The sequence below is a fragment of the Phasianus colchicus genome, chromosome 2, assembly GCF_987193195.1.
Source record: "Phasianus colchicus chromosome 2, bPhaCol1.hap1.1, whole genome shotgun sequence".
In the NCBI taxonomy this organism is placed as follows: Eukaryota; Metazoa; Chordata; class Aves; order Galliformes; family Phasianidae; genus Phasianus; species Phasianus colchicus.
In genome coordinates, this window is record NC_143437.1 from 66,315,728 (window position 1) to 66,339,443 (window position 23,716).

The following is a 23,716-nucleotide window of genomic DNA, read 5'->3' on the forward strand; positions in this document are numbered from 1 at the left end:
GCAGTATATCAGTGAGTTCTTTTCCAAGCTTATAGCTTGGTTTCTATTAGCAGCAGAGAGATATTACTTTGGATTTATGTCAAAATCAATACAGTGGTTTTCTTGTCCTCCAACTGTATTGACAGACTCTGGGACTCTATTTGCTCAGTACTTGTAAAAGAGGGACAGTATTCTAATGAATAAGGGACCCTGGGCCAAGCACAGCTTCCCGTGGAAGTGGAGACTTCTTATAGCTGGATTGAATTTGGTCCAGCATCACTGTCATAGAAAAGCTCTGAACAATTTCTACTTTCTAGTGGGTATGTGAAAGAGAATCTTTTCTTTCTGTCTGAGACTCCTAAACGCAGCTGCAAAAGACAGCTTGCTTTTATCCTACTCAGCTGGTATATATAACGTGCCTTCACTCCTACATCTCCTCCAGTTTCATTTAGGAGGGAGATATTTCATGCTACACTTCAGCACAGAAAGGTACAATTCCACCTACATCCATTACTGCAATGCATCTGAAAATGGTTGGTTAAATAATCAGGCTTCAATGTGCATTCCAAAATGACAGTAAATTCAAGTAAGTTTATGTTGTATTGTGCAATGCAGCACAGAGGAACTCAAGGTAGCTCACATACGTGAAACAATAGAGCTGGTCTGAGTTCTGAATGACCTGGCTTGAGAATAAAGCAACCTGGGAATAAAATGTCAACAACTGCAAAAGCTAACAGTGATTGCAGGCACTGCGTGTGAGCATACAAAAAAAATCACACAGAAGTGTAATTTTCAAGTCATTTTAAGCTTCCAATATCAATCTTACTGATACACTAATCCTTTTTAACAGTTACAGAATACTCATAAAGAGCTTTGAAATTCACGGACAGAAGACTGCTTATTATTTAATAAGACATTAATATCTTGTGAAAGAGAGGCTTTAGAATACTAAATGCTGCATGAATGAAGTAGTTCAGTTCCAGCATAATATAGAGGCTGAAATAGGTATGAAATTATTATTTTTTAACCATATTAATAGAACAGAATTGTTCAGTTCAAACTGATCTACAATGATCACCGAGTACAACTGTCTGACCACTTCAGGACAAATCAAAACTTACAGCATGTTACTGAGGGCATTTTCCTGAAGTCTCTTGAGCACTGACAAGCATTGGGGCATCACCTACCAGGGCAGCCTGTTCCAGTGTTTGATCATCCTCGTGGCAAAGAAATGTATCCCAATGCCCATCTGACGCCCTCCATCCTGCCATTGGTGCCAGGGAGCAGAGCCAGATACTTCTCTCTGCTTCCCCTCCTCAGAGAGCTGCAGGGAGCAGTGAAGTCCCCTCTCAGCCTCCTTTTCTTCTGGCTGGGTATCCCAACGTAGTCAGTCTCTCCTCATAGGGTATGCCCACCAGGTATGTTCACACCAATGAACATTTTCTGTTCCGTACGTAAAAAAGTTTGTAACAACCCTTTACGCTGAAAGCACACATATAAACTGTAACGTGAATGAGAATGGGCCTGGAGGAAGGCCTAGCAGAGACTGGCAAAATGTGCTTGTGGTCTAAAAAGGGATGAAGAGAGGAGAACAGAATGGATGGGCACAGAGGTAGTTTTGATATGTGAAACATTAAAAGCAACAACAACCCATGGCTTGACAAGACTATCTAACTTATGTTGACAGAAACATAAGATGGAGTTAAAGCGTGCAGCACAGAAGGCTCAGGGTGGCATCAGTAAAACCTCTACTATCATACTCATGAAAAAAACCCTGCAAGTTTGTAGATTTTAAAAACATGAAAAAAAAAGTACAGAAATATGGCAGACAAGTGCATCATGAAAGACCTCAAAGCAATTTTGACTCAGATCAAAAGATCTGACTAGATCTCTGGTTTCAAGGTGTTTTCTATAGATATCTGACCTGTGCATCCCCTGACAACTGTCAGGGAGTCTGAAAGATAGGAGAAGCAAGCTTGCATTAGAAAGAACCTCCTCAGTTCAGGGGTAAAATGACAGCTTGTAGATCCATTGTGAAGAAAAAATAGAGAACCACCAAACCAGTCTAAGACTTGATGTTTGCTATGGCATGTTATATGGCTGAACTACAGCATTCTGTATTAAAAAGACAGGCATCTGATTGCTAAGTGCTGGTACCATAGAGACATTCTTGATAAAGAAGCTGAAATCAGCTTGATCTGTCAGAGATCTGAGAAGCGCATTCAGTATGCTCTCCTGTTTTCCATGGGCTGCAGAGCAGTGACTTGATTATGGTTATAGAATTTCTGAATTTGTATCAAACATGTGAAGGAAGGGCAGATCATTCTCAACAGGCTGCTCACTGCAAAGAGAAGTTGCAATCTTTAAACCCAATCTGGAAAATATTTCCAGTCAATAAAAATAATGTCAATAATACATTCCCAAGTTTCTGGAATGAAGTGAACCTTAGTAAGATGGGTAGGTTTTATCTACTTTAAACAGGTTACTGGCACTGTCACAGAATCACAGAATCACAGAATGGTGAGGGCTGGAAGAGACCTCAAGGATCACGAATCTCCAACCCCCTGCCACATGCAGGGCCAACCACCTCCTCATTTAATACTAGACCAGGCTGCCCAGGGCCCCATCCAATCTGGCCTTGAACACCTCCAAGGACGGGGCATTCTGTGAAGAATCAAAGAGCGCTTTGTGACTAAATATCTGGGGAAGGACAATGGTTAAAGAAAAATAAGCAATCTGGAATGAGACAAAGACTTAAATTTAAGATACATCCTCAAGCAAAAGGTATAGCACAGGAATTTGAAAACTCAGATAAAAGGGACAGCAATAAGCACAGGATCCTACTTAAACTGGGCCCAGAGAATCAGAAGACCTGAGCATGCATACAAAATAGCAGAAGCTAAAACATAATAAACAATGGAATCTGAACATCTTGCTCTAAATTCAGAATTTAGAATTCACAATTGGTAGAACAATATTGCCATAATTGTACAGAATGCACTCTCAAGCATGTAAAAATAAGAATGTCTCAACAGCAGGGAAAAAACATGCTGTTGAAGAGAGGTTAAAACCAATTCAGATTAACAATTTAATAATGCTAACAAGCATTAGAAAATCCTTTGGACTGAAATTCTAGGCTTAGGTAGTGGCAAGTAAAATTGCCAGGATATCATCACTGACTGCTCAGCCAGAAAAGACAATAAGCATGAGATGATAACAAAGGTGCTAGGCAAAGAACCACAGTAAAAATAAAAAATTATTACTAGAATATCTCTGGTACCTCTGGCACAGTATTGGACTGCAGTTACATTAAGAGGGGCTGAAAACAACATTCTTACATGACATACCTGCCCTGTGAAGCAGTCATTTTAGAGATTCAAGAGAAAATAAGTCAATTGAGCAGTGCAGGAAGATTGATTTTAGGACATTTTTACTAAAGATACACGTTTTAAAAGTGACTACAATAAAGAATAAATCAACGTTTTTGAAGAAGAAAAAAGCCATAAAAACATTTACTACAATGATCTTAAACTCAAACCAGGAGAGCTACACAAAACAGAGAAGACTTTAAAAAGAAACAGAAAGTAAGCCTCAAAGATAGAGCCTGTTCTAAATGCAGGGACATTTCAAGGATAGTGCATTGGAGAAAAAGAACTACTGCCTGCCAGCTATTAAAAGACTTAAAAGAGATGAGAGGGAAAGTGAGCACAACTGAACAGCACAGTACTGAAGTTGCATCCAAATATGTGAAAAACCAAAAACCAAAGTAGCTGTATATGGAGGAGTTCGGGGAGGCTCTTGTGCTAGAACCTTTCTTTACGGGTAATATGACAGTGTTACTTCAGAATGAAATGTCAGGAGACTAAAGAGTTAGATGAGTGGTAAGACCCAGGAGCAGATGGTGTTCACCCAAGAGATCTGAAGCCAAATCCCAGCATAAAAACTCTCACTTAAAACTGACTCAATGCACCTTCCTCTAGACCAGGTTGCTCACAGCCCCATCCAGCCTGGCCTTGAACGCTTCCAGGGAGGGGACATCCACAACATCACTGAGCAACCTGTTCCAGTGTCTCACCACCCTCACAGTAAATGATGGATATCTTTATGAAACTGAGTTAAATTGATTACAGGGTACCTCAAAGACACTTTGAAAACACCCCACATCTTTACATGGTCAACTGATTAGAAAAAAAGAACACAGATACACTGCTACTTGTTTGCCTCTTTCCCTCTTTAGGTATCCACTGTTGCCTTCCTGTCTAAGAGGATCTTGACTGAGATTCATCCTGGCCCTTCTTCAGCTACAGCATGGACATTCTGATCTATCCAAGCATCAAATGGAAAAAGCACTTACAACTGGAAATATTTACTGCAGGAGAAGCACATGGGAAAGACTGTGCCGAAACATACTTGGGCTTTGTCTCTGACTAATATAGAGGTTTCCCACCTAAGACACATTACCTTTCAAGATGATAGGTAAAACTACCTTTAAAAAACAAACAAACAAGTTCCCTTCCTTAAAATAGTAAGAAAAAACAACAACAAATTCCCATATAAAGGTGCAGACACTGCAGCATTGACCTGTTTTGGATACATGACCTCATTTATCAGCTTCTCTGTCATGTACCACAGTTGTCCTTCATTTACGGCTGTTGATAACCTACATGCTAGCCATTGCAGATTTAAGGCCTCCTGCCATCAAGCAGCCTAACAGGGGCCAGAGCTCTCAAGATCTCCAGCTTTCAATTGAGAAATTTACTTTCTGTTCCAGCAATATGCTAAGATTTAGTCATTACAAATACAAATGAATTAGATGTATGCCCAGCAACTATATTCGTGTTTCTGTGCTTGTCTTTTTCAAGAAGATATTTGTGACCTCCTTTTGAAATGGAAAAAAGAATGTCAATGTTTTTAAAAGGCAACTTTCTGACAACTTAAACAAATACTATTTTTAAATAGCTCACAAAAAACCTTCTAGTGACTCAAGAAAACACAATCATTTGCTGCACATTCTAGTTTGAACTTTAGCTTCTCAGGGCTAGTTCTTGCAATTTAAACTATCTCAGCCTTTTCATAGCTCTATTTTCACTGTACTGAGATCATTATCTGCTGAACATTTCTAGAAAGCTAATATGATAGTTGCACACTTGCCAGTGTTATCAGTCTTAAAAATATTTTTATACTCATGTAACAAAGCCTTTAAAGCAGTTGCTGTGCATTACATAAATATAAATCAACAGTGAGAGCTTTGGGCAGTTTTGTTAGTTCTACTCTCCCCCAAACTAAACTTTGCAATGCTTGCCCCCTCCAAAAAACAACCAACTAAACAACATATCCAACCCTTTTTTCCAGCATGCATTTAAAGCACACACAAAATGCACGACCCACAAAGTGCAACCTTTAATTTCAGTGACCAAAACCTAACCTGCTCAGACCCTGAGTAAGCTCCTACCTGCACAGCCTGCCAACTTTTAACATCAAAATTGCAGTAAAGTAATTTAAATTTATGCTACAGGAAACATCTATTTCTTAATATCTTCATTTTGCTTACATTCTACATCCTAACTGAGAAGTACTTATTAGCTAAAATTGTGTAAATATATAAATATAAAATGAAATAAAAAGATTTTATATTTAGCATTTACAGGGTTATCTCTAATAAAATTCAAATACAAAGAGAAACTGAGTATGTTATAGTCTTTGACTTTAGGTAATTTTTTTCTTCCAAGTTTAGGTATAGTACCTGGCTCCCACTGACGCTAGCAATAAAGGAAGGAGTTTTTCAGACATGAGTCTGCAGGGAATACTCTTCAGAGTACAAACACAAATAAAAAAGGAAACCACAAGGTTTTTTGTGCCCCCAAGTTGACTTCTGTGACACTATAATCTACACAACAAGCAGCAGAACTTGCTTAGTAGACTGAATTTGAAGAATACAAAGTCAGACTTCACCTGAAAACAAACATTTATGTTTGCAAGACAAGCATTTGCAGTCAAGTTTAAGGAAAAACAGAAATAAAAGCTTATCATGTAACAAAGAATAAAATTAATCACAGTTATATGTCAATACATGGAGGTTTCATTCCTTAAAACGTGACCAAAAGAATGCTTACAATACATACTTTTCAGTATGTTTCTTATAAAAAAATACATTTTTCATACAATCCATAAAAAGCCGATTCATTTGATACTCAAACTCCTCCGATACTCAATCTTTCATTTTTCAAATGCAACAGATTACAAGTGAAAAGATTCAAGATGACAAAGCAGCAACTACAACCATCCACACGAAGACACATCTTTGGTCATGTCTGTGCTAGAAACACTCCAGCAAATGCACTCTCACTTAGTCCAATTTCCATTCATCCAACTTGCATCTACAATAAGCAACCACTGAAGAACTACACAATTTAATATGGCTTTCTTTTTGCTTTGTGAGAAACTACCTTTAGTTAGAATCACATGAAGAAATCTATTTGCATAAAAGATCTTCAATTATTTCTCACATTGAAAACATGGAATTTTGATTTGTTTTCTCTACACAGATTTAGCTAACAAAGGGATTCATTAAGAGCATTTCTGTAGAAGATTGTGCACTTGATTACAGTTTCAAAAGGAATTACAAAATGAGATCACCCAAGTAAATACTATGATCTACAGCAATATGGATTCTCATTCAAAGACTTTTCCCCATACAGATACCACTATTAAGGACTTACCATAGGTTACAAATGTCCTTCGTTGTTGCTCAAACATGAAGTCATTGATGTGAGCTGGCTCTGCGTATCCAGAGAGCATATTTCTAGGTGCAGCCATTTGCTGAGTCCTAAATGGGTTTTCTGGTCCAAACTACACCAATAACATTAAGAGAAGTAAATCAGAGTTACTAATTTGTTATTTTTATGCATGTGTTTTTGGGAAAGAAAAGCAAACAAAAACGAAACAGAAACACAAAAAATGGGGAGAAGAAAAGTTTTGTATTTCAAAAAAGGTAACGATAAACCACTTCAGCTTTCTGTTTCTTTCTATTTCTTTAAGTCCACTGAATCAGTCGTAGATCACTATCACAGCCTGAACAGCCTATTTTATGATTAAACTTTCTAGCCTTTATTACCACTACAGAAGACAAATCAGTATCAACTACTCGACACAAAAGATTTCTATTCATTATGTGGTCAGTTCAAGCACGTTCAAAACACAAAACTACAGTGTATTGTTCCCTATAAGGAACAAGTCCTATAAAACTCGTGTAGCTCATACAGAAATTACACTTCCAACAACATTTTCATGCATGTAAAAAGCAACTAGGGACTTGCTGTATTATTCAAGAATAAACACGAAACTCTGCCTTGCTTTCTTCTTGCAAGATGACAAATGCTAAAGGCTTCCTGAACATACCACAGACAAGCAAAAGTATTAAAACCATGAATGCAAACACATACAATACACAGACTAGTATCAAACTACATTTAAATATAAGTGCTGTGCTTGTCAATCACGTTCACAGCCACCTGAGACTGTTCCACATTAGGCTTCTCTAACACTCATACAAGATAAGACTGTAGTACTTTTAAATCAGTATTTTTTCCTCACATATCTTATGGATTTGAAACGACCTGCTGGAAGTTGCAAAATGCTACTTTGCTATGAAAGGTTCAGTTTATGTGGTTCCACAAAATGTTTTCTAAATGTAAAGTACAAACGATGCAGAAATTTCAGATTGAAGCAGGGTCATCTTAGACAGCATGAATAATTCAAGAAAAAGACAGGCTTTTATCTACCTGGAATGCTAGCCTCTGATCTCACAACAGGCAAACCATACAAAGAAGTTAAATACTGCAAAAAAGTTAAATGCTTGAAGAGCTATTTTTATCCTTTGGATAGCCTGGCAGTTATAAAATAGAAAGTGGTTCACATAGCACTAGGCTATCCAACTTAAGCCTAAAGTGGTTTCCTACCCTACACATTAGAAAATCTTAACTTACTGAAACAACACTGGATGCAAATAGCTATACTGGAAGTAACTAAGATTTTGATTTCAAACCTTATAAACAATATATCCGCTAGTTTATTTATTTTTTTTTGCTAAATACCATGAGTAAATAGGAAAAATGTGAAAATGTTAAGAGACTACTTCGATGCTGTTTGTTTTACTCAACATTTTTTGTTTTCCAAGTCTCAACTTTAAATTTTCGTAGTTCTCATCCTGATAATCACTGTTTCTTAGAACAGTTTTCCTCAGAATATTAGAATTCAAGCATTAAAATTAGCACCTGTGTACCTATATATAATCTTCTTACAGTTTGCCCAAACTAGATTCCTAACTAGAGCAGGTATTCAAAGAAAATATGTCTTATTTGACTTCCACGTGAGAATTACAGAGCCTCTAAGTGAAATACATTTCTGCTGCAAATATCAGCATTGTTTCTTACCTCAGGTGCAAACATGGTCTCATAAGTAGGATTGTACTGAACCTCCTTAATAGCAGGATCAAGATGGACTCCAGTTTCTACATCTTCCTGAAATAAAACAGACATACAAGAACATCATTTTTCACATTCAGATTTTTAAATGTGTATTACTCCATTTCAGACCAAATTAATGCTGGATTTCAGATGGACGCTTTTAGTGCTACAGAAGGAGAAACACTGTCTGGCCACAGTTGGCATTTAAAAAAAGAAAAAATGCAAAAGAATACTTTCATAAATTTTACATGTCTATTAGTATATTATTTCCTTAAAAGAATGAAAAAAAAAAAAAAAAAGATTTCATGCATACACTTCAAAGACAGTGGCAAGATTAGAAGTAAGCTTTCTTTTCCCCAGGATGTTTGAAAGCCAGAACTTCTAAAGAAGGGTCAGGTAAAATTGTCACCAATTTGATGTCAAAGTGTGAAAGCTAGATTTCTACAAAAGGAAAATGGCAGAAGTCACAAGTAACTGCTCTGAGAAATAGCCAGAATCAGACATCAGAGCAAATATACATATAACAGCAAATTTTAGATAATCCAATGACCCCTCATCCCCATGTTTTTACCAAAAGGTATAAATGTAATCCAGTTTCAGTTTTAAAACATATCTCCAAGCCTGCTGAGACAACAATTTACCTTGATAGATGAAGAAAGAGGGGTTAACCAGAAGCATAACTTCTCTAACAACTCAAGGGGAAAAAACTCAGAAGTGCACACACAGCTGAAGTAGAAGACAAGAGATAAAATGGGAAAGCAAAGTCTGATTAGGTGGCAGTGCTCAAAAAGACTTGGCTTCAAAGAGTTCTACAAAGGCTCATTTACTTTGAGCCTAAATTGATGCTGCTTTCCCCCCCAATTAAGAGCTAAATTACACAAAGGAGAATGTTATTCTGCGGCATTGCTACGAGCATCACTTCCTGCATCTTTATTCCAGAACAAAGGCATTTATAATGTGCTTGTATATTCATAATATTCCTAACAGCTATCCTGAAGGTTGCCTGGCATCAGTATTTCATCAGTGCTTAGCTACAACAGGATTCAAATGTGTCTGCAAGTCACAGCTTCACCCTTACCGTGTACCAATTATTTTTACAGGCAGGTCCAGCCATTGCACTGCTCCCACTGGAGTCATAGCACTGCCCGCTCTCTGCCTGACCTCATTTCTGTTGTCTCACAAACTTCCTGATTCACTGGGTCTATATAGCAACAGCTACTGCCACATTCACAGCCCTGACGTTCAAATGTGGTGAACTTGCCCAGAAACAGCACAGCAGGCCTAATCCAGTCATTCAGCAACATGACAGACAGCCCCTCCGTACTCAGCTGGAATAGGAGCATTTCAAAACCATTTCCTAACCTACAATACCTACGCACTTTTATTTCCTTGCACAGCTCTACAGCCCGAGGAGGTTTACTAGGTAACTGTTTCAAGTCCCATCACATAGTTTGCTCTGAGAGGGCAAGACTTCAGGTCTTATCCACCAGTCTTATTTGAAGAAATGAATAACGTTGATAATACAGCAAAATGAATCTGGCCAACTGTCAGTGACATTTAAACAGTTACGAGGGTTCTAGAAATTAAGGCATAGTAGTTGTTTTTTTTTTTTCCCTGTTCTTCCAGAAGTCAAAGAAATCCAGTTTTGCAAAAATGCCAAGAATTGTTCCATTCTGTTATTTTTCCTCCTCCTTTCTCTATGTTCAGTCCTATTACATGCCGTTTGGTAAAAGAGAAAAGAAACAGATTGTGCCTTGAAAGCTGATCCTCTGCTGGATGATTATAGCAATTCTGGTTCACCCTCACTGCTGGTGGAACAGCGCTGAGTCATTTGGAAGCTGCACAATATGTTCGCATCGAGACCACCACAGGCATATCCCTTCTACCTGAAAACCACTGAGCCTTGAAAGCAAAGCATGTGTCAGAGTTATCAGAGCTATGCTCACCAGTTTCTGTACTTTTGAGCCAAATGATGATTTGCAACTGTGCTGCCGGAGGAAATCAGTTGTCTTTTTTGTGATGCCATCTCCCTTTAAGTTATATGACAATTTGAACGTGTCCCAAGCTCCCAGCTTCACCTGCTCAATATTTTAAGCAATGGATACCCACAGAGTAATACACAACGTATTCTGAAATGTTACCCTAATTGAGGCAAATTATTCGTTCTTTGGTCAAGATATGATAAATGTCAGCCTGAACAACACTATGGAACAGTCAGGTAAGAAGCAGTGAATATGTATAGTGTCAAGACCCACCATCATTCACTTAGACCACCAATCATTTCATAAAGCGGCAAGCAATCTGCATTGGGGGTGTTCTTTCTATGGGAGCAAAGAATGCAGCAGAAGCAAGAAGCCCCATCCCCTGCAGATGGCAAAGATCACAAGGCACACCTGCATACCTTATTTTAGCTGAACTCACCCTTCTGATACTGAGGAAGTGGGAAGTTTTAGGGAGTTATATTTTATTGAATATGACTTTTTGAATGACATAACCCAATGGTGCTGCAAACTCCAGGTCTCCACATTCTCTCTGCCTACCTTAGTGCAGGTAACAAAAGCTCAGCTGTGTGCAGTGGCAACGTTGGGTACTACATACCATGTAAGACACACATGCTACTGGAAAGGGTCCAAAATGTAGTATCAAGAACAATTAAAGGCATAAGAAAATATGATGTGAAGAAAAAAGTGACCAATATGATTTGGCCAAAAAAAAAAAAAAAGATTCAGATTATAGAACTTCACAGAAGCAAGTACAGCAAAACACCGAGACTGCAGTTTGTTAATCTACTAAAGTTTGGTAAATGCAACTTAAAGGAGCGTGTGTCCAGATAACAGAGGTCTCACCCTTGATACAAGGCAAAAACAGAACAGATGACATCAATGAAGCACTTAGGGCTTTCTCTCTCTCCTTGTCTCTTATAACATGACTGTCTACTTTTGCAACATCAGGTTGATTTATAGTTCAGATGTTATTTGGTGAGGTATATAAAAATGCTTTGATTCTTCTTTCCCCTTTTACCTGTTCTCTGTTGTGTTTCATCCCACAGCACTACATCACATGCTGTCAGAGGAAGGGCACTCAGGCCTGAACTCCGGAGCATCAGCATTTCCTAAGGACCTCTACCTGGAGGCATACAGAAGCTAAGCAGAGACAAGCAAGCGCTTCATTGCAGCACCCCAGAGATCACAGACTGTCTAGCTGCTACCAAGGTGTCCTCTCTAAATCCTACCATAAAGATCCTCTGGCCACTCAGCCGAGATAAGTGCATGGGAAATACAAGGGATTTTAAACTATAAATAAAGCAAACCAGATTAGATTTCCTTTTTATGGATTCCTTGCACATGCCACAGTCCTTCTTCAGGAAAAATATACCTGAGTGCCATCAAACAAAACCATTACAATCTATGAAAGACATTTGATTTGTAAAATGCAAGATGGTTCAATAACAATAATAACAAAAAAAATCTGGAAAATGCATGTTAAAAGTTTCTTTTATAGGCTTGCAAGACAAAAATATCCTTGATTTAAACGCAGATCAAATTCCTGAAAAATCTACTGAAGAAAAATCCTAAATAAAAGCAACAAACTACAGTATGGATGCAGCTCATTTTGTTCCTCTGTAATAAGATAATGTTGCTTAGTGCAACTCACAATTCTTTTAATCCACATTTTTAAGTTTTAGCCAAATGTTATAATCTCATTGTGCTAGCATGTGGCTGCCTTCAAGTTTAATGAGAGCTGTCAATGTATTTAAGAAGCAGAATTTGACAAATTTCAACCATTTGTCTAAACATGATGTTTAATAGAAGCAAAAGTCATAGCTTTTTGGTTTCGTATCTTCCAAGCAAGAAGTTGTGATATATATGTGGGTTGTCTTTTTTGTTGGACATTTTAGACAACAAATCTCATGTTTCCTTCTCTCCAACTAAATTCACTGCTAATTAGCCAAATAGCTAAAATGTACAGTCCACACTGCACAGAATTTAATTTAGCTTAATTACTTTTTTAAATTAAAATGTGCTAAATTAAGGCCCCACACCATGAGTTGCACAGGCTTAAGCAGTTTGTTACTTACCCATTCTTACATAAACCTCTTGGCCTGTCAGGTAAACGGTGTGCTCTCTTCCCATACATTTTTAAATTTATTACCAAGAGATGAATGACATTTACAGTAAGGCACCAACATGAAGATTTGGTTCTTACCACCTTTTAGTGAATGTGAATGAGTAAAATGCTATCAGTCCATGTTCATCCCAATGACTTGAAAATAATAAAATTAGACTGGCAAGAAAAGCAGATGTCAAATGGTTTTGTTAAGCTATGCTAGATATCCTGCACCTTGCATTCTGTACAACATATTTTGTGACAACAAATAGAAAAAAAAAAAAAAACAAAAACATGTTAAAAGAAGTCAAAGTGTCCGTAACAGATCACCACACAAGTCATTAAACTTCATTATTGCTATCCCATGGTCACACAATGACTGTGTGCCTTTCCTCTCCACAGTTGGGCAAGAAATAGATTTTAAAGAACATTAAGAAATGTGAATGAAGTCTACTTTTTTCCCTCAAAGTTGTATTTTTCTGGACACCTACATACTGGTACCAGTTTCAACAGAAAAAAAAAAAAAATAGATCTGAGACTCCTAACCCCTTCTTACATTAAATAGAGAACTTCCAGTTTCTGCAGTGGCTCAGCCCAGTTGATTTCATCTTGCTGAGCATCCTTCTCCTAGAAACAGGGAATGAGACATGGTAGATAAATAAGGAACTGTCTGTTCCCATTCAAGTCTCACCCTGAGCTGATGCAGATCAGACAAAGAATAAATATTCTCTCACAAAGCAATAGTTATAACCGCAACATTTCATGTAAAACTGATTTCTTCACAGAATGTGCAATTTCCTACGTTTCCTTCAGCATTTTTAATTCCCTAATTCACAAGTTTGCAAGCAACCATAAGATGAATTTTTTTTTGTATCAACAGAAACTGGTGTTAAAGACCAAGTAACTGAGTCTCTGTGTTCAACTGCTTCACACAACATTCTTAGTTTACCCCCAAAAAAGCCAACACATAGACACCATACTTAGCCAGCCTCTGGATAACTAACAGCAGGTGGGCTCCAGATCATCAGACTTTCATTAGGCAAACATATTCTTTGTTTCTCCTCAGTCTGTTAATTGTAACAGCTTCAAAAGTCCCGTTCACAGAACTGGTTCCTTTAAGAACCTTGCTTGTCATGCCAAGAGGGTGGTTCACAAGAGGTACTGCATAAAGGTGGCATCTGTTTCTTATCGTAACTGCACTGAATCTCACCATGATACTGGTTAAAGAAAAAACATCCATAAAAATCCCTCAAGCAACGCAATAGGATGGTGCCTGCTCAGGCAGTGCAGTCACTGTGGAGTCACTTTGTGCAGCTCTGCTCCCAGCCAAGTGCAGGGACCTGCCATACCTCACACACAAAGTGAGAAATGGACCTTCTCCTTTGCAGGAAATGCAACTGCCAGCAAGGAGTTGACAAGAGCAGTACATATGTCAACAATCCAACAAACTGACACAAGGCCTTGAGGAATTCACAGGACCCACTTATATATCACAGGATTTCTCCCTGAAAGAAACACCATAACACCATTCTGGCTGGGACATAAAGAGGACACAGAAGGATGTAGAAGGATATGAAAGTATTAGAGACTGTCCAGAGGAGGGCTGTGAAGATGGTGGAAGATCTGCATGGGACGGGACTGAGATCCCTTGGTTTGTTCGGCCCAGAGAGAGAGGGCTGAGAGGAAGCCTCATGGTGGCCTGCAGCTCCTCACTGGGAACTAATCTGAAAAATGGCACTACAGAAGAACAGCATGGTTGAGCGAAGTTAGTGCTGCTTTGTGAGGCGTTAGGGAACAGGCCAAAACGGGGAGGGAGATGACTGAGCTGAAAAGTGTGCCTGAGACCCACGAAATCTTTGGTGCTAAAGGGGATTGAATGTTCATTGCCTCTTCCAGTACAGGAGCTCTAAGCTTTATGTCCCATTAGGTGCCCAATCCTGCACACCATATGGCTATTTGATAAGCATGATTAAGTAACACCAAAGAAAAAAAAAATACCAAAAATACCATCACTGATTGAGCTAACCATTATGCCTTGCTAACAGAGTGAAGAACCCATTCGTCTTTAACGTCTGAGTCTGAAGTTTGTGCAAATTAAGATATAATTCTCAATGAGGAACAGGTACAACGATTAGGATCAGTGTGAGGAATATGGATACTGAAGACTGACATTCTCAGTAGGCAGAACCGCACTTGTGTGTGGCTGCCATTGACATTATGTGACTAACCCTTCAGCCTCCCCTCTTATCACCATCTCTTCTTATGCATTTCCAGTCCCTTGTGTATTTGCCTATCCGTGCACTCAGGACTACTTGACCCTTATACGTGTCAAAGCAGCACTTGCACAAGTGAAGTGATACCCATGAACCGTAACTCTGCTTTCCTCCTCACTCGCTGTTTTTCTCAAACTATACTCAGACAACGATTGTCACCTGCACTCAAAACAGTGCTTCTTTACTGCCTAGAGCTTTCTAATCCTAGAGAATTAGACAAAAAATCCGGACGGAGTGCCGGGCAAGCTCTCACCGCCACACACACAGACGGCAGCAATACGCCGACACCTCCCCGCCCCCTGCCCGAGACCCCAAAGTTGGGCTCAGCTCCCGCCCGCTCCCGTACCTTCACCGCCACTTCCGGGGCCGCGTCCACGGGCAGAGCCGGGGGCGCTGCGGGCGGCGGCCGGAGGTGCAGCACAGCGTCACGGCTGGCGAGCACGACGGCGCGCTGTGGACCGGCATCAGCTTCGGGCTCCGAATCGGGCTCCGAGTCGGAGCCGCCGTAGGAGGCGAGCGCGGCGATGGCCGCCGACATCTTGGCGTGGGGGTGGCGGAGACGGGCGGGTCCTGGCAGCTACGCGGCTCTCGTCGTGGGTCTTACCCAGAGAGCGGGTCGGGCGGAGTGACGCGGTAAACCGTATCTCAGTAAAACTCTAAAGACGTTTTATAGTACAAAGTACGGTGCTTTATGGGATATACAGGTGTCTGGGACGTGTTTCGTCTCTCTCTTCTGCTATCTGTTCTTAATCTTCCAGGACCTTCGGGCGGGACTACACTACCCAGCATGCAGCGCGGCCCAGCCCGGCGGCCTGGGCGGGGGGGTGCTGTGCAATGGCTCGAGACGGGGGGATGGGGATTTCGCCACTGCCGCTCGCTATGGGCGGCCCGCTACTTATTCTCTCCTACGCCGCGGCAAGGAGCAGGCGGAGCAGCCCGCAAGTCACCGCGCGCCAAGCTCAGCAACGGACCGTCCCCGTCTCCTCGAAAGGGGGGGACGAGCGGCTGCCGCCGTCGCCAGGGGACAGCCGCGGGCCCGGGATGCCCCGCCCCCCACCCGTGATTGGCCGCCAGCAGCCGGCTTCTGATACGTCACGGCGGACGGTCCCGCCCATCTCGGCTGTTGGGGGAGGTTGGGGGGGTTGCGACGGGCCGGACCGTACCACCTGTCGCCCGCGGTGGGGGGGGCGGCGCGGTGGGCTCGCCTCCCTGGCGCGGCGCGGACGGGGGGCGGCGGCGCGTGGAGCAGCCCGAGCGGCGGGCGGGGGCGGCTCGCTCCGGCCGCCGGGTAAACAGCCCTGCCTCCCGCCTGCCGCCCGCCCCGGCTCAGGCTCCTCCTCCCGCACGCGCTGCCCCGTGCCTATTGTGAAGGCTTCGGGTCGCTCCGCACCCCCGCCGCCTCCCTCGCGGCGGCGGCGGGCCGGGGGCCCTCCCTCACGCCCGCCTCTCCTCGGCGGTGGTGCGCGCGCGCGGAATGGCCGCGGCCGTTTGAAGTCGGCGGTGCCCGGCGGGGGCGTCGCGCGGGAGCAGCCGGTAAGCGCCGCGCGGGCGGTGGGGGCGCGCCCGCCGCCAGGTGCTGCTCCGCCGCCCGGTGCGGGCGGTGACGTCAGCGCGGGCAGGTGCGGGGAGCGGGGGTCCGGGCGGCCGCAGGCCCGGGTGCCGCCGGCGCCGCGCCCCTCGCGGCCCCCGCGGGCGGAGGGAGGGGGCGGCCGGGGCTCCGTCGGCTCCGGGCTCTGCGGCCGCGCTGCGGGGTTCGGGGCCGGAGCGGCTCCGGGGTGACGTCCGGCTGCCGGCTCTCAAACAAGTGCTGTGCGTGCGCGGTGGAACTTGGCCGCTTTTAGCAATTTAGATGGAAGGGGCGAAGAGAAAAGGCGGCCGGCGTTCCGCCGCCGCGCCTCGCTCCGGTGTTCGGCGCGCGTTAGGAGCGCGGCCGTGCCTCCTCTTTGTATGCTGCTGTGGGGCTGCAGGTGAAGCCCCGCGTTTCCGACGCCGAGCCCGTTCCTTTGTTTGCGGCCGCGAGGGCTGAACCGGGCTGCCGCGAACTCGTGCGGCTGCGAGCCGCTGTCCGCTCGCACCTATCGATGGGCTGACGGGTGTTGCACGGGAAGCCGCGCGGCACGCCGTGCCCATCGCTCGGCGCCGTCGCGAGCGGATCCTCCAACGCCGCCGGTTTGTCGGTGCCATCATTAACCGATTCCATATGAGCGCCTTCCTTTTTGCTTGGCGTGCAGATGCCGGGTACTGCCTGAAGTTGGAACGTGCGCCTCCGAGTGCTTCGGGGTCGATCTGCGATGCTCTTATCTGCAGAACTGCGCTTGAAAATGCCTAATTCTGCTTTGTTATCCTCAATTCTGAACGTGCAGCCGGCGGGGCCGCGGTAGTTTGCTTAAGCACGTTGAGCTGCGTTGCGTCCCAACATCCCCGATCGCTCGCCGGTAATATTTAATCATCTCAGATTCTGGATGTTTTCATTGTAGAGCCTGTGAGAATCACTGGCTGGTTTAAATTAGTTGCCTTTCTGGTACCATCAGGGCAGTAAGCACATGAAGATACAGGCAGTGCTTTGCTGAATAAAGTTTCTATTTGCTTACATTGTAGAGAAGATGAATTTTCAGCTAGCAATCGGATACAACATCTCACTTTTGAATATGAAATGTTGACCCGATTACGCTTTAATTACAGAAATAGTAAGTGTAGAAGGATAAGATGCGTGGCTCCTCTTAAAACCTACTTTTGTTGAGAAAGCTGATGAATTGCCACTTGTTATTTCTGTCTAGGTGCTGTTAAACCTTAGTGATTGCTAACTGGGTGTTTTGGATTCAAGAAGGGGTCGATCAGTATCAAATGAAGAGTGATATGGTTTATAAGAACAAGTCTCTCTGATTACTGTATGCTGCAAGTGTGTTCTATTTTAATCACTTTCTCAAAACCATACTGTGTTTTGGGCTGGAAGAGGATGCTGCTGGTTCTGAATGAAGGCAGCCTGCAGTGGTGGGTGGAAGATCTGGGATACCTGGCTTCTCTTCCATTTCACTCTTTCCACTTCTGTTTCTCCCTGTAGTCGCTTTGCCTCTCTTAGTCTGATTTCTCCAAAGAGGGATGGAAATGCCCCACTTTTTGCATTCTTGCTTTTGGAATGAGCCGTTTGATACCTGGTGCTGACTGCTTGTGGTGGTGAATGCTACACCAAGTGCTACCAAGCCTTCCTTGTTTCCCAGGTGAAAGAGAGATTTATTTTAAAATAGTTCCTTCAGCAGTAGAAATAGGACTTCTTTCTCTCCTTTAAATCACATGAATGTTTATAAGCTCTGATGTTTTGTTGGTTTTTTTCCTTGTTTAAAACATTTATAGTCTTGTGCTTTTGGGGGATCGTGCAATGTCTAATAAGGTCTTAATGCATACTGCAGCCTTTCTGTCAGTCAGGACACTCGTAGCATCTTGATTTCACAAACTTAATGTTTTCTTAAGCAGTTATCCTTGAAACCTCCTACCCTTCTGTCAGAGCTGTTTGAATTAAGCCAGCCATTTTCCAAGCTATTTGGAAACACATGGGGGACCCCAGTCTTCCCCAATGCTTTCTGCATCAGACTAATTTCCTTAAAGAGCTGGGCTAAGGTGTACTGAATCTTACCTCAATATTTCACAGCTTTCCTTCACGTTGGTTCTTTATTCCTTATAATGGATAACAAAATCTGTTTCTGTATGTTTTAATGCTTTGTCCTACTTTCTTTTCCCTTTCCAAGCATTTTCCTAGCTCTTTTTTCCACCATGGGTGTGCTTTATCTCATACCCTGTGTTTTCTGCTGGCTTTTTTACCCCATAGAAGATGCTGCGTATAATCCTGCTTGTTCTAGTTTTTCTATAATTTTTTTTAGCACTCTTAAACTGCTGTCAGCCCACTTGCATATACAGTCACTTCTCATCCACCAAGATTTGTAAGTCTGCAGTTTAGAGGAAAAAAGAACCAACAGCATTCCAGATACTTATCAGACAGAGGACTGAACTAGAATATGAGGCTCCATTGTCTAAGGGAAATACAATTTGAAAGAAAACAATTTTTTTTTCTTCTCTTCCCGTGCTCTTTGGCTGCTGAAAAGAGGTATCATGATGGAGGTCTTAACAGGTTCATGTTGCTGCCTTCTGATTTGAGCTTTCTCTAACCTGCTGGTATGTCTGAGGCATCTTAATGAAGCCTAATTTTACTGCTAGGAGGGTAGGGCATCTTTTATTACTCATGCTTTGCTTTTTCTGTCACCTTGGAGTCTCTGACTGCTGCAAGGTTGGTAATACTTCTTTTCCACTTCTCAGTTTTCTGGACTATGTCCCGGATTTTCAAAGATACCAAGGCGCCAGATTGCAATAGGAGTTGTGTGTTCCAGTACATCTGTGAATCAGCCTCTGAAGTTTTTGGGGAGGAATCTTGAGGTCATCTGACACAGATCACAAGCTCTACATTTCATATTTATGAGACTTGGTTTCAAAGAAAAAAAAAAAAAGATGTAGGATAGGACTGGAGAATGGAATGGCTTAGACTGTTGTGATTATTTCAGATGTCTTTGCAAACAATTTTTTTTTTTTTGCTTTGAGGAGCCTTTTCTGTGGAGGTTGGAAGCATGCTGTGTAACCTCTTCATGCTACTCAAGTGCTTCCACTGTGCTGTGACCCACATCTTGTAACACCAGCTGAACAATGAACATCTTGGAGAGGCAACGAGATATTAATTATAGACTTCCAGGAAAATAAACCAATTAGCATCATTAGAAACACTCATGTCTTTAGTATTGGATCTTTAATCCTCTGAAATGATTTAAAATCAGTTAAAAATCAAAATATCATCAAAAGTATGCACATTTCTAAAAATATATTTATTAATGTAGGTGCTTGGGGGTGGAAGCTGAATTAAATGTTAGCTTGCTTAGGATATTTTCTCTTTCTGATAATTTTTTATACCACATAATTGGTATAAAGTAGCAGTAAAAGTTACATTTTTAACAAAATACTTAATAGCAGAAATAATGGATGGTTTTCAACGAGTTTATATCTGACCATTGATTGACTTTTTAGTTAAAAGCAATGGCTGTGAGGTGAATTTTAGTCTTCAGACAGCAGACTCCACAAAGGAGTAGATTATTATGAATGCCACAAGTATCTGACATTTAAAGCTTATTAGGAAACAAGAATCTGTTCTAAACCCAGGTGGTTTTTCAACATCTAATAAAAGGCATTAAATGCTGTTGATGCATTTCTTACAGTTGTGATATTTTTAGTGTCTTTTTTTTCCCCTTTTTTTCCTGCTGTGTGGCAAGCTGCATTCATTTAATAGGAGTATTAATAAAATCTGTTTTCTCTCTGGCTCTTGTTTATCTGTATGTGGAGACCCTCAGTATACTTGAGGGTTTCCAAATTTAGTAGAGATTGGTCAATATAATATAAAGTTACTGGAGGGTAGCTTCCAAGAAATATTCTGTAAGTAATCTCTTTAAATCTGAAAATTCTTGGGAGTTTTTAAAGAAAAACCATTGCCCACATGGTTTTCATCACTTACAGCTGCAGGTGCACTTACAGGTCCTGCAGCTAGAAGTACATGATGGCAGCAGACTGGTGGCATGTTTGGCAATACTTACTGGTATTGGTGACAGAGACAGTTGTGCCTCACTGGTCTGGTAGGGGTTTTGTTTGTACTAATGACATAGCTGATGTTCTAGTTTGATTTTAATGTTGTCCTTTCTTGTGTACTGTGACTTTTGGAGCTGTATGTGAAGGTTCTTCGTACCTGGCTATTAAATAAGGAAACCGTGAGGCAACAGGTAAAGTATTGTCATGGGTCACAGCCTCTTAGAGGAAATAATAGAAATAAATATTGAGTTCTCATAGGCAGAAGGTTTTGCCTTAAATCGAGAGCTGTTTAATATTAATGATCTCTGGAAGTTGATTTATAAAGCCACACACTCAAAGTTGTTTAATCACATTCAGAAATACTGGAAAGGTCATTGGAAGAGTTTCATTAAGCTGTGTGGAAGGACAGCAAGATGTCAGGTAAAACTAAGTGTCAGTATATACAGGACTGTTTTTTGGAGGCAGAAACCAGTTATATCTCTTAAAAGATACTAAATTAACAGTATTAATATAACAAGCATATTTCATCATCATTGCAGATTGCTGAGGTATCCAAGTACCAAATTTATAGTAATCAAAAGTAGAGAAAAAGTATCAAGAAGGAAGTGTCATTCTATACGAATTCCATAATTCATTTTTGCTATTCAAAGTATGTAATTAACCATCAACTGGTTTTGGGAAACAAACAAACAAAAAAACAACCCATAGGATTGTAGAGAGTTTGATACAAAAGATAGGGCAGAATTTTTAGGGTGACTGAAAAAATTGGAAGTATTTACTGCAGGAAATGAAGTGCTGATCAAACCAATGGGGATTAGAAAGTTTTAAAGTAGACATGAATTTGTGCTGTTCAGCAGCTGATGAGAAAGGGGGGAAAAAAGCTGCGTTCAGAAAATGACAATTTATTGAATTTGTATCTTTTTACAAGGACAAGGGAACTGAGAATTTTCCCCAGCTTCCACTCAATGTACCTGTATTTGTCTTTGAGCATGTATCTATCATCCACTGTTAGACTGTTTCTCTTGAATACACAGAGCCAGCTTAACAGCCTTGCTTTATTTGCTTCAAACCAATGATTTGAACTTTACTCTTTCCCATCAGAGATGACTGCTCAAATAAATTAATATTCATTGGAGTGAGCTATTCTCAGTCTTCTGCATCTGAAGTGAATTTTGTAATTTCTGGGCCTGGAGTCATTGCCTTACAGTTTGGTGTAATGAATTGTTTCATACAAAATGAAACGGAACAAATCAGTGGGACAATGAGAGAAACTCTTAAAACAATGTGTTGGCTATGGCTCTGACTTGTAGCCTGGGGTTCACTGATTTGAAAGCAGCCATGGATGAAAACTGATGTTTGAAGAGAAAACCTCCTAGGTCAATCTAGCAAGCTCAAAGAACATCGGAGGTGTAAAGTAGAGGAGCATGGGGGTCCTTTTGTGAGGGTAATTCTTCTTTCAAGTTATTTCTTTTATTTAGTATCTGAACATCTGAAATAGATGGATGTGTTATTGAAAACTGAAAGTTTGGTTGATGCTGAAGTACTTTTCTAATGGTTGCTTGTCTTAAATAATGTGTTACAGCACATCACGCAGTAGCACCTATTTGCCATAGAACCATGGAATGGCCAGGGTTGGAAGGGACCTCAAGGAGCACCAACTTCCAACCCCCCCGCCACATGCAGGGCCACCAACCTCCCCATTTAATACTAGACCAGGCTGCCCAAGGCCCCATCCAATCTGGCCTTGAATACCTCCAAGGTTGGGGCATCCACAACCTCTTTGGGCAGCCTGTTCCAGCACCTCACCACTCTCATAGTAAAGAACTTCCCCCGATATCTAACCTAAATCTTCCCTCCTTCAGCTTAGAACCACTTCCCCACTTCCCCTTGTCTTGTTATTACCTACCTTTAGAAAGAGTTGACTCCCCTCCTGTTTATAGGCTGACTTTAGGTACTGAAAGGCTGCAATGAGATCAACCATCTCCAAAGTAACAACCATGAACTAGCTAAAATCACAGTTGTCAACTATATTTCTGCAGTGTGATGCTGTTCACGTTTAGAGTATCTGTGAACTTGTACCTTCAGCCACGTTCAGGATGATGATGTGGGTTCTGACAGGTCCAGTCAGCTGTACCAGGCAGGCAGCATCACTGCTGAAGAGCCATTGCTGCTAGTGGAGAGCAGTTTTCCACAAATGATTGTCATTGTCATGCAGTAACACAGCACCCTCTGCAGTGATTCTGGCACAGCACTTCAAGAAATTCTAAGAACTTTTTAGAAAAATGACAAGTACTTTATAATTTTATAATAGATGTGAACTTAAATAGTTCAGCCAGCTTTTGTAAAGATGGCATGCAGACTCAGCTGTACAGTGAAAGAAGGAAATTCTTAACTTGTTAAATCTTGTTCAGCCACTGGCCATTGAATGCATGTGCAGAAGTGCTTAGAGGGGTCTTTTATGCTCAGCTGGTTTGACCTTTTGTTGATATTAAAGAAGAAGGCTGTGATTAACAAACAATTAACAAAATTACGAGCTGAGTTTGCTCTTTCCTTGGAAGCCTCATCAGGGACAAGGGCTGTGATTCTAGCTAGTTTAAGGTATCTATTTAAAAAATAAAATCTGAGTTTTAAAGGGGTTCTCTATTTCTGTGGGAATTAACTTCAGGAATTCATCTTCCAACAAGTTCCGTATGGGGGGAGAGGTACTGTGTCATACAGTCTCAAAATTGTGTACTTTCTGCTACACAGCTATGTTGTCTCCAGTCAGACATTGGAGATTATCTGTGGCTATCCTATCTTAACTTATTTTTAATTCATTCAATTTCTATCTACTAAAATGGTTTTATTTCTCTGTTTAGGAAAAAAAATAGCAGAAAGATTAGTTTGCACTATTTTTTTTCTTGTTGGAGGACAACTGGAACTGTTCTGTGCCTGAGGCAACTTTGCAGATAAAAACATATTTTAATTCCAGGATGATGAGTGTACATGTCTTTAAGCTCTGGATTAGTTTATGTTCCTTTTCCACAGTTATCTACACAATCTGTTTGAAAGGTAAGAGAGGGGCTTCACAACCCTTTATAAGTACTGGCAGCATTCATGAAAAAGCTGATGGTAACAATATTAGGTTGAAGGAGAAGAGAAAGCCTTATGACTCCTCAGTCCTTGACCGATGCATTTTATACTCAGCTCACTTCTGCAATTGAGATAAACAAAGTGGTTCTCAACATCTTGCATGTTTGATTCTTAAAGCATTAATATTTTCCTATATTATTTTGT

The 23,716-nt window shown here is 41.4% G+C and overlaps 2 protein-coding genes across 3 annotated transcripts in view; one reads left to right on the forward strand and one right to left on the reverse strand.

The window, feature by feature from the left end:
• CDC40 (cell division cycle 40) overlaps positions 1-15,761 on the reverse strand; it is a 35,169-nt gene extending 19,408 nt beyond the window's left edge. Inside the window, exons 1-3 of the mRNA XM_031610810.2 lie at positions 15,171-15,761; positions 8,412-8,498; positions 6,699-6,828 (exon numbers count right to left, since the gene is read on the reverse strand). Of these exons, the coding sequence (XP_031466670.1) occupies positions 6,699-6,828; positions 8,412-8,498; positions 15,171-15,362 (409 nt within the window). The 5' untranslated portion in view covers positions 15,363-15,761. The remainder of the gene's footprint in view (positions 1-6,698; positions 6,829-8,411; positions 8,499-15,170) is intronic.
• A 334-nt stretch (positions 15,762-16,095) lies between these two features.
• The window catches only part of WASF1 (WASP family member 1), an 81,580-nt gene continuing 73,959 nt past the window's right edge, over positions 16,096-23,716 (forward strand). The window contains exon 1 of one of the 2 annotated variants that reach the window (XM_031610742.2): positions 16,096-16,357. The gene's annotated coding sequence lies outside the window, so the exon portion shown is untranslated. Of the gene's footprint in view, positions 16,358-16,841; positions 17,260-23,716 lie in introns of those variants that run through there. The other variant, XM_031610744.2, reaches the window with a different exon arrangement.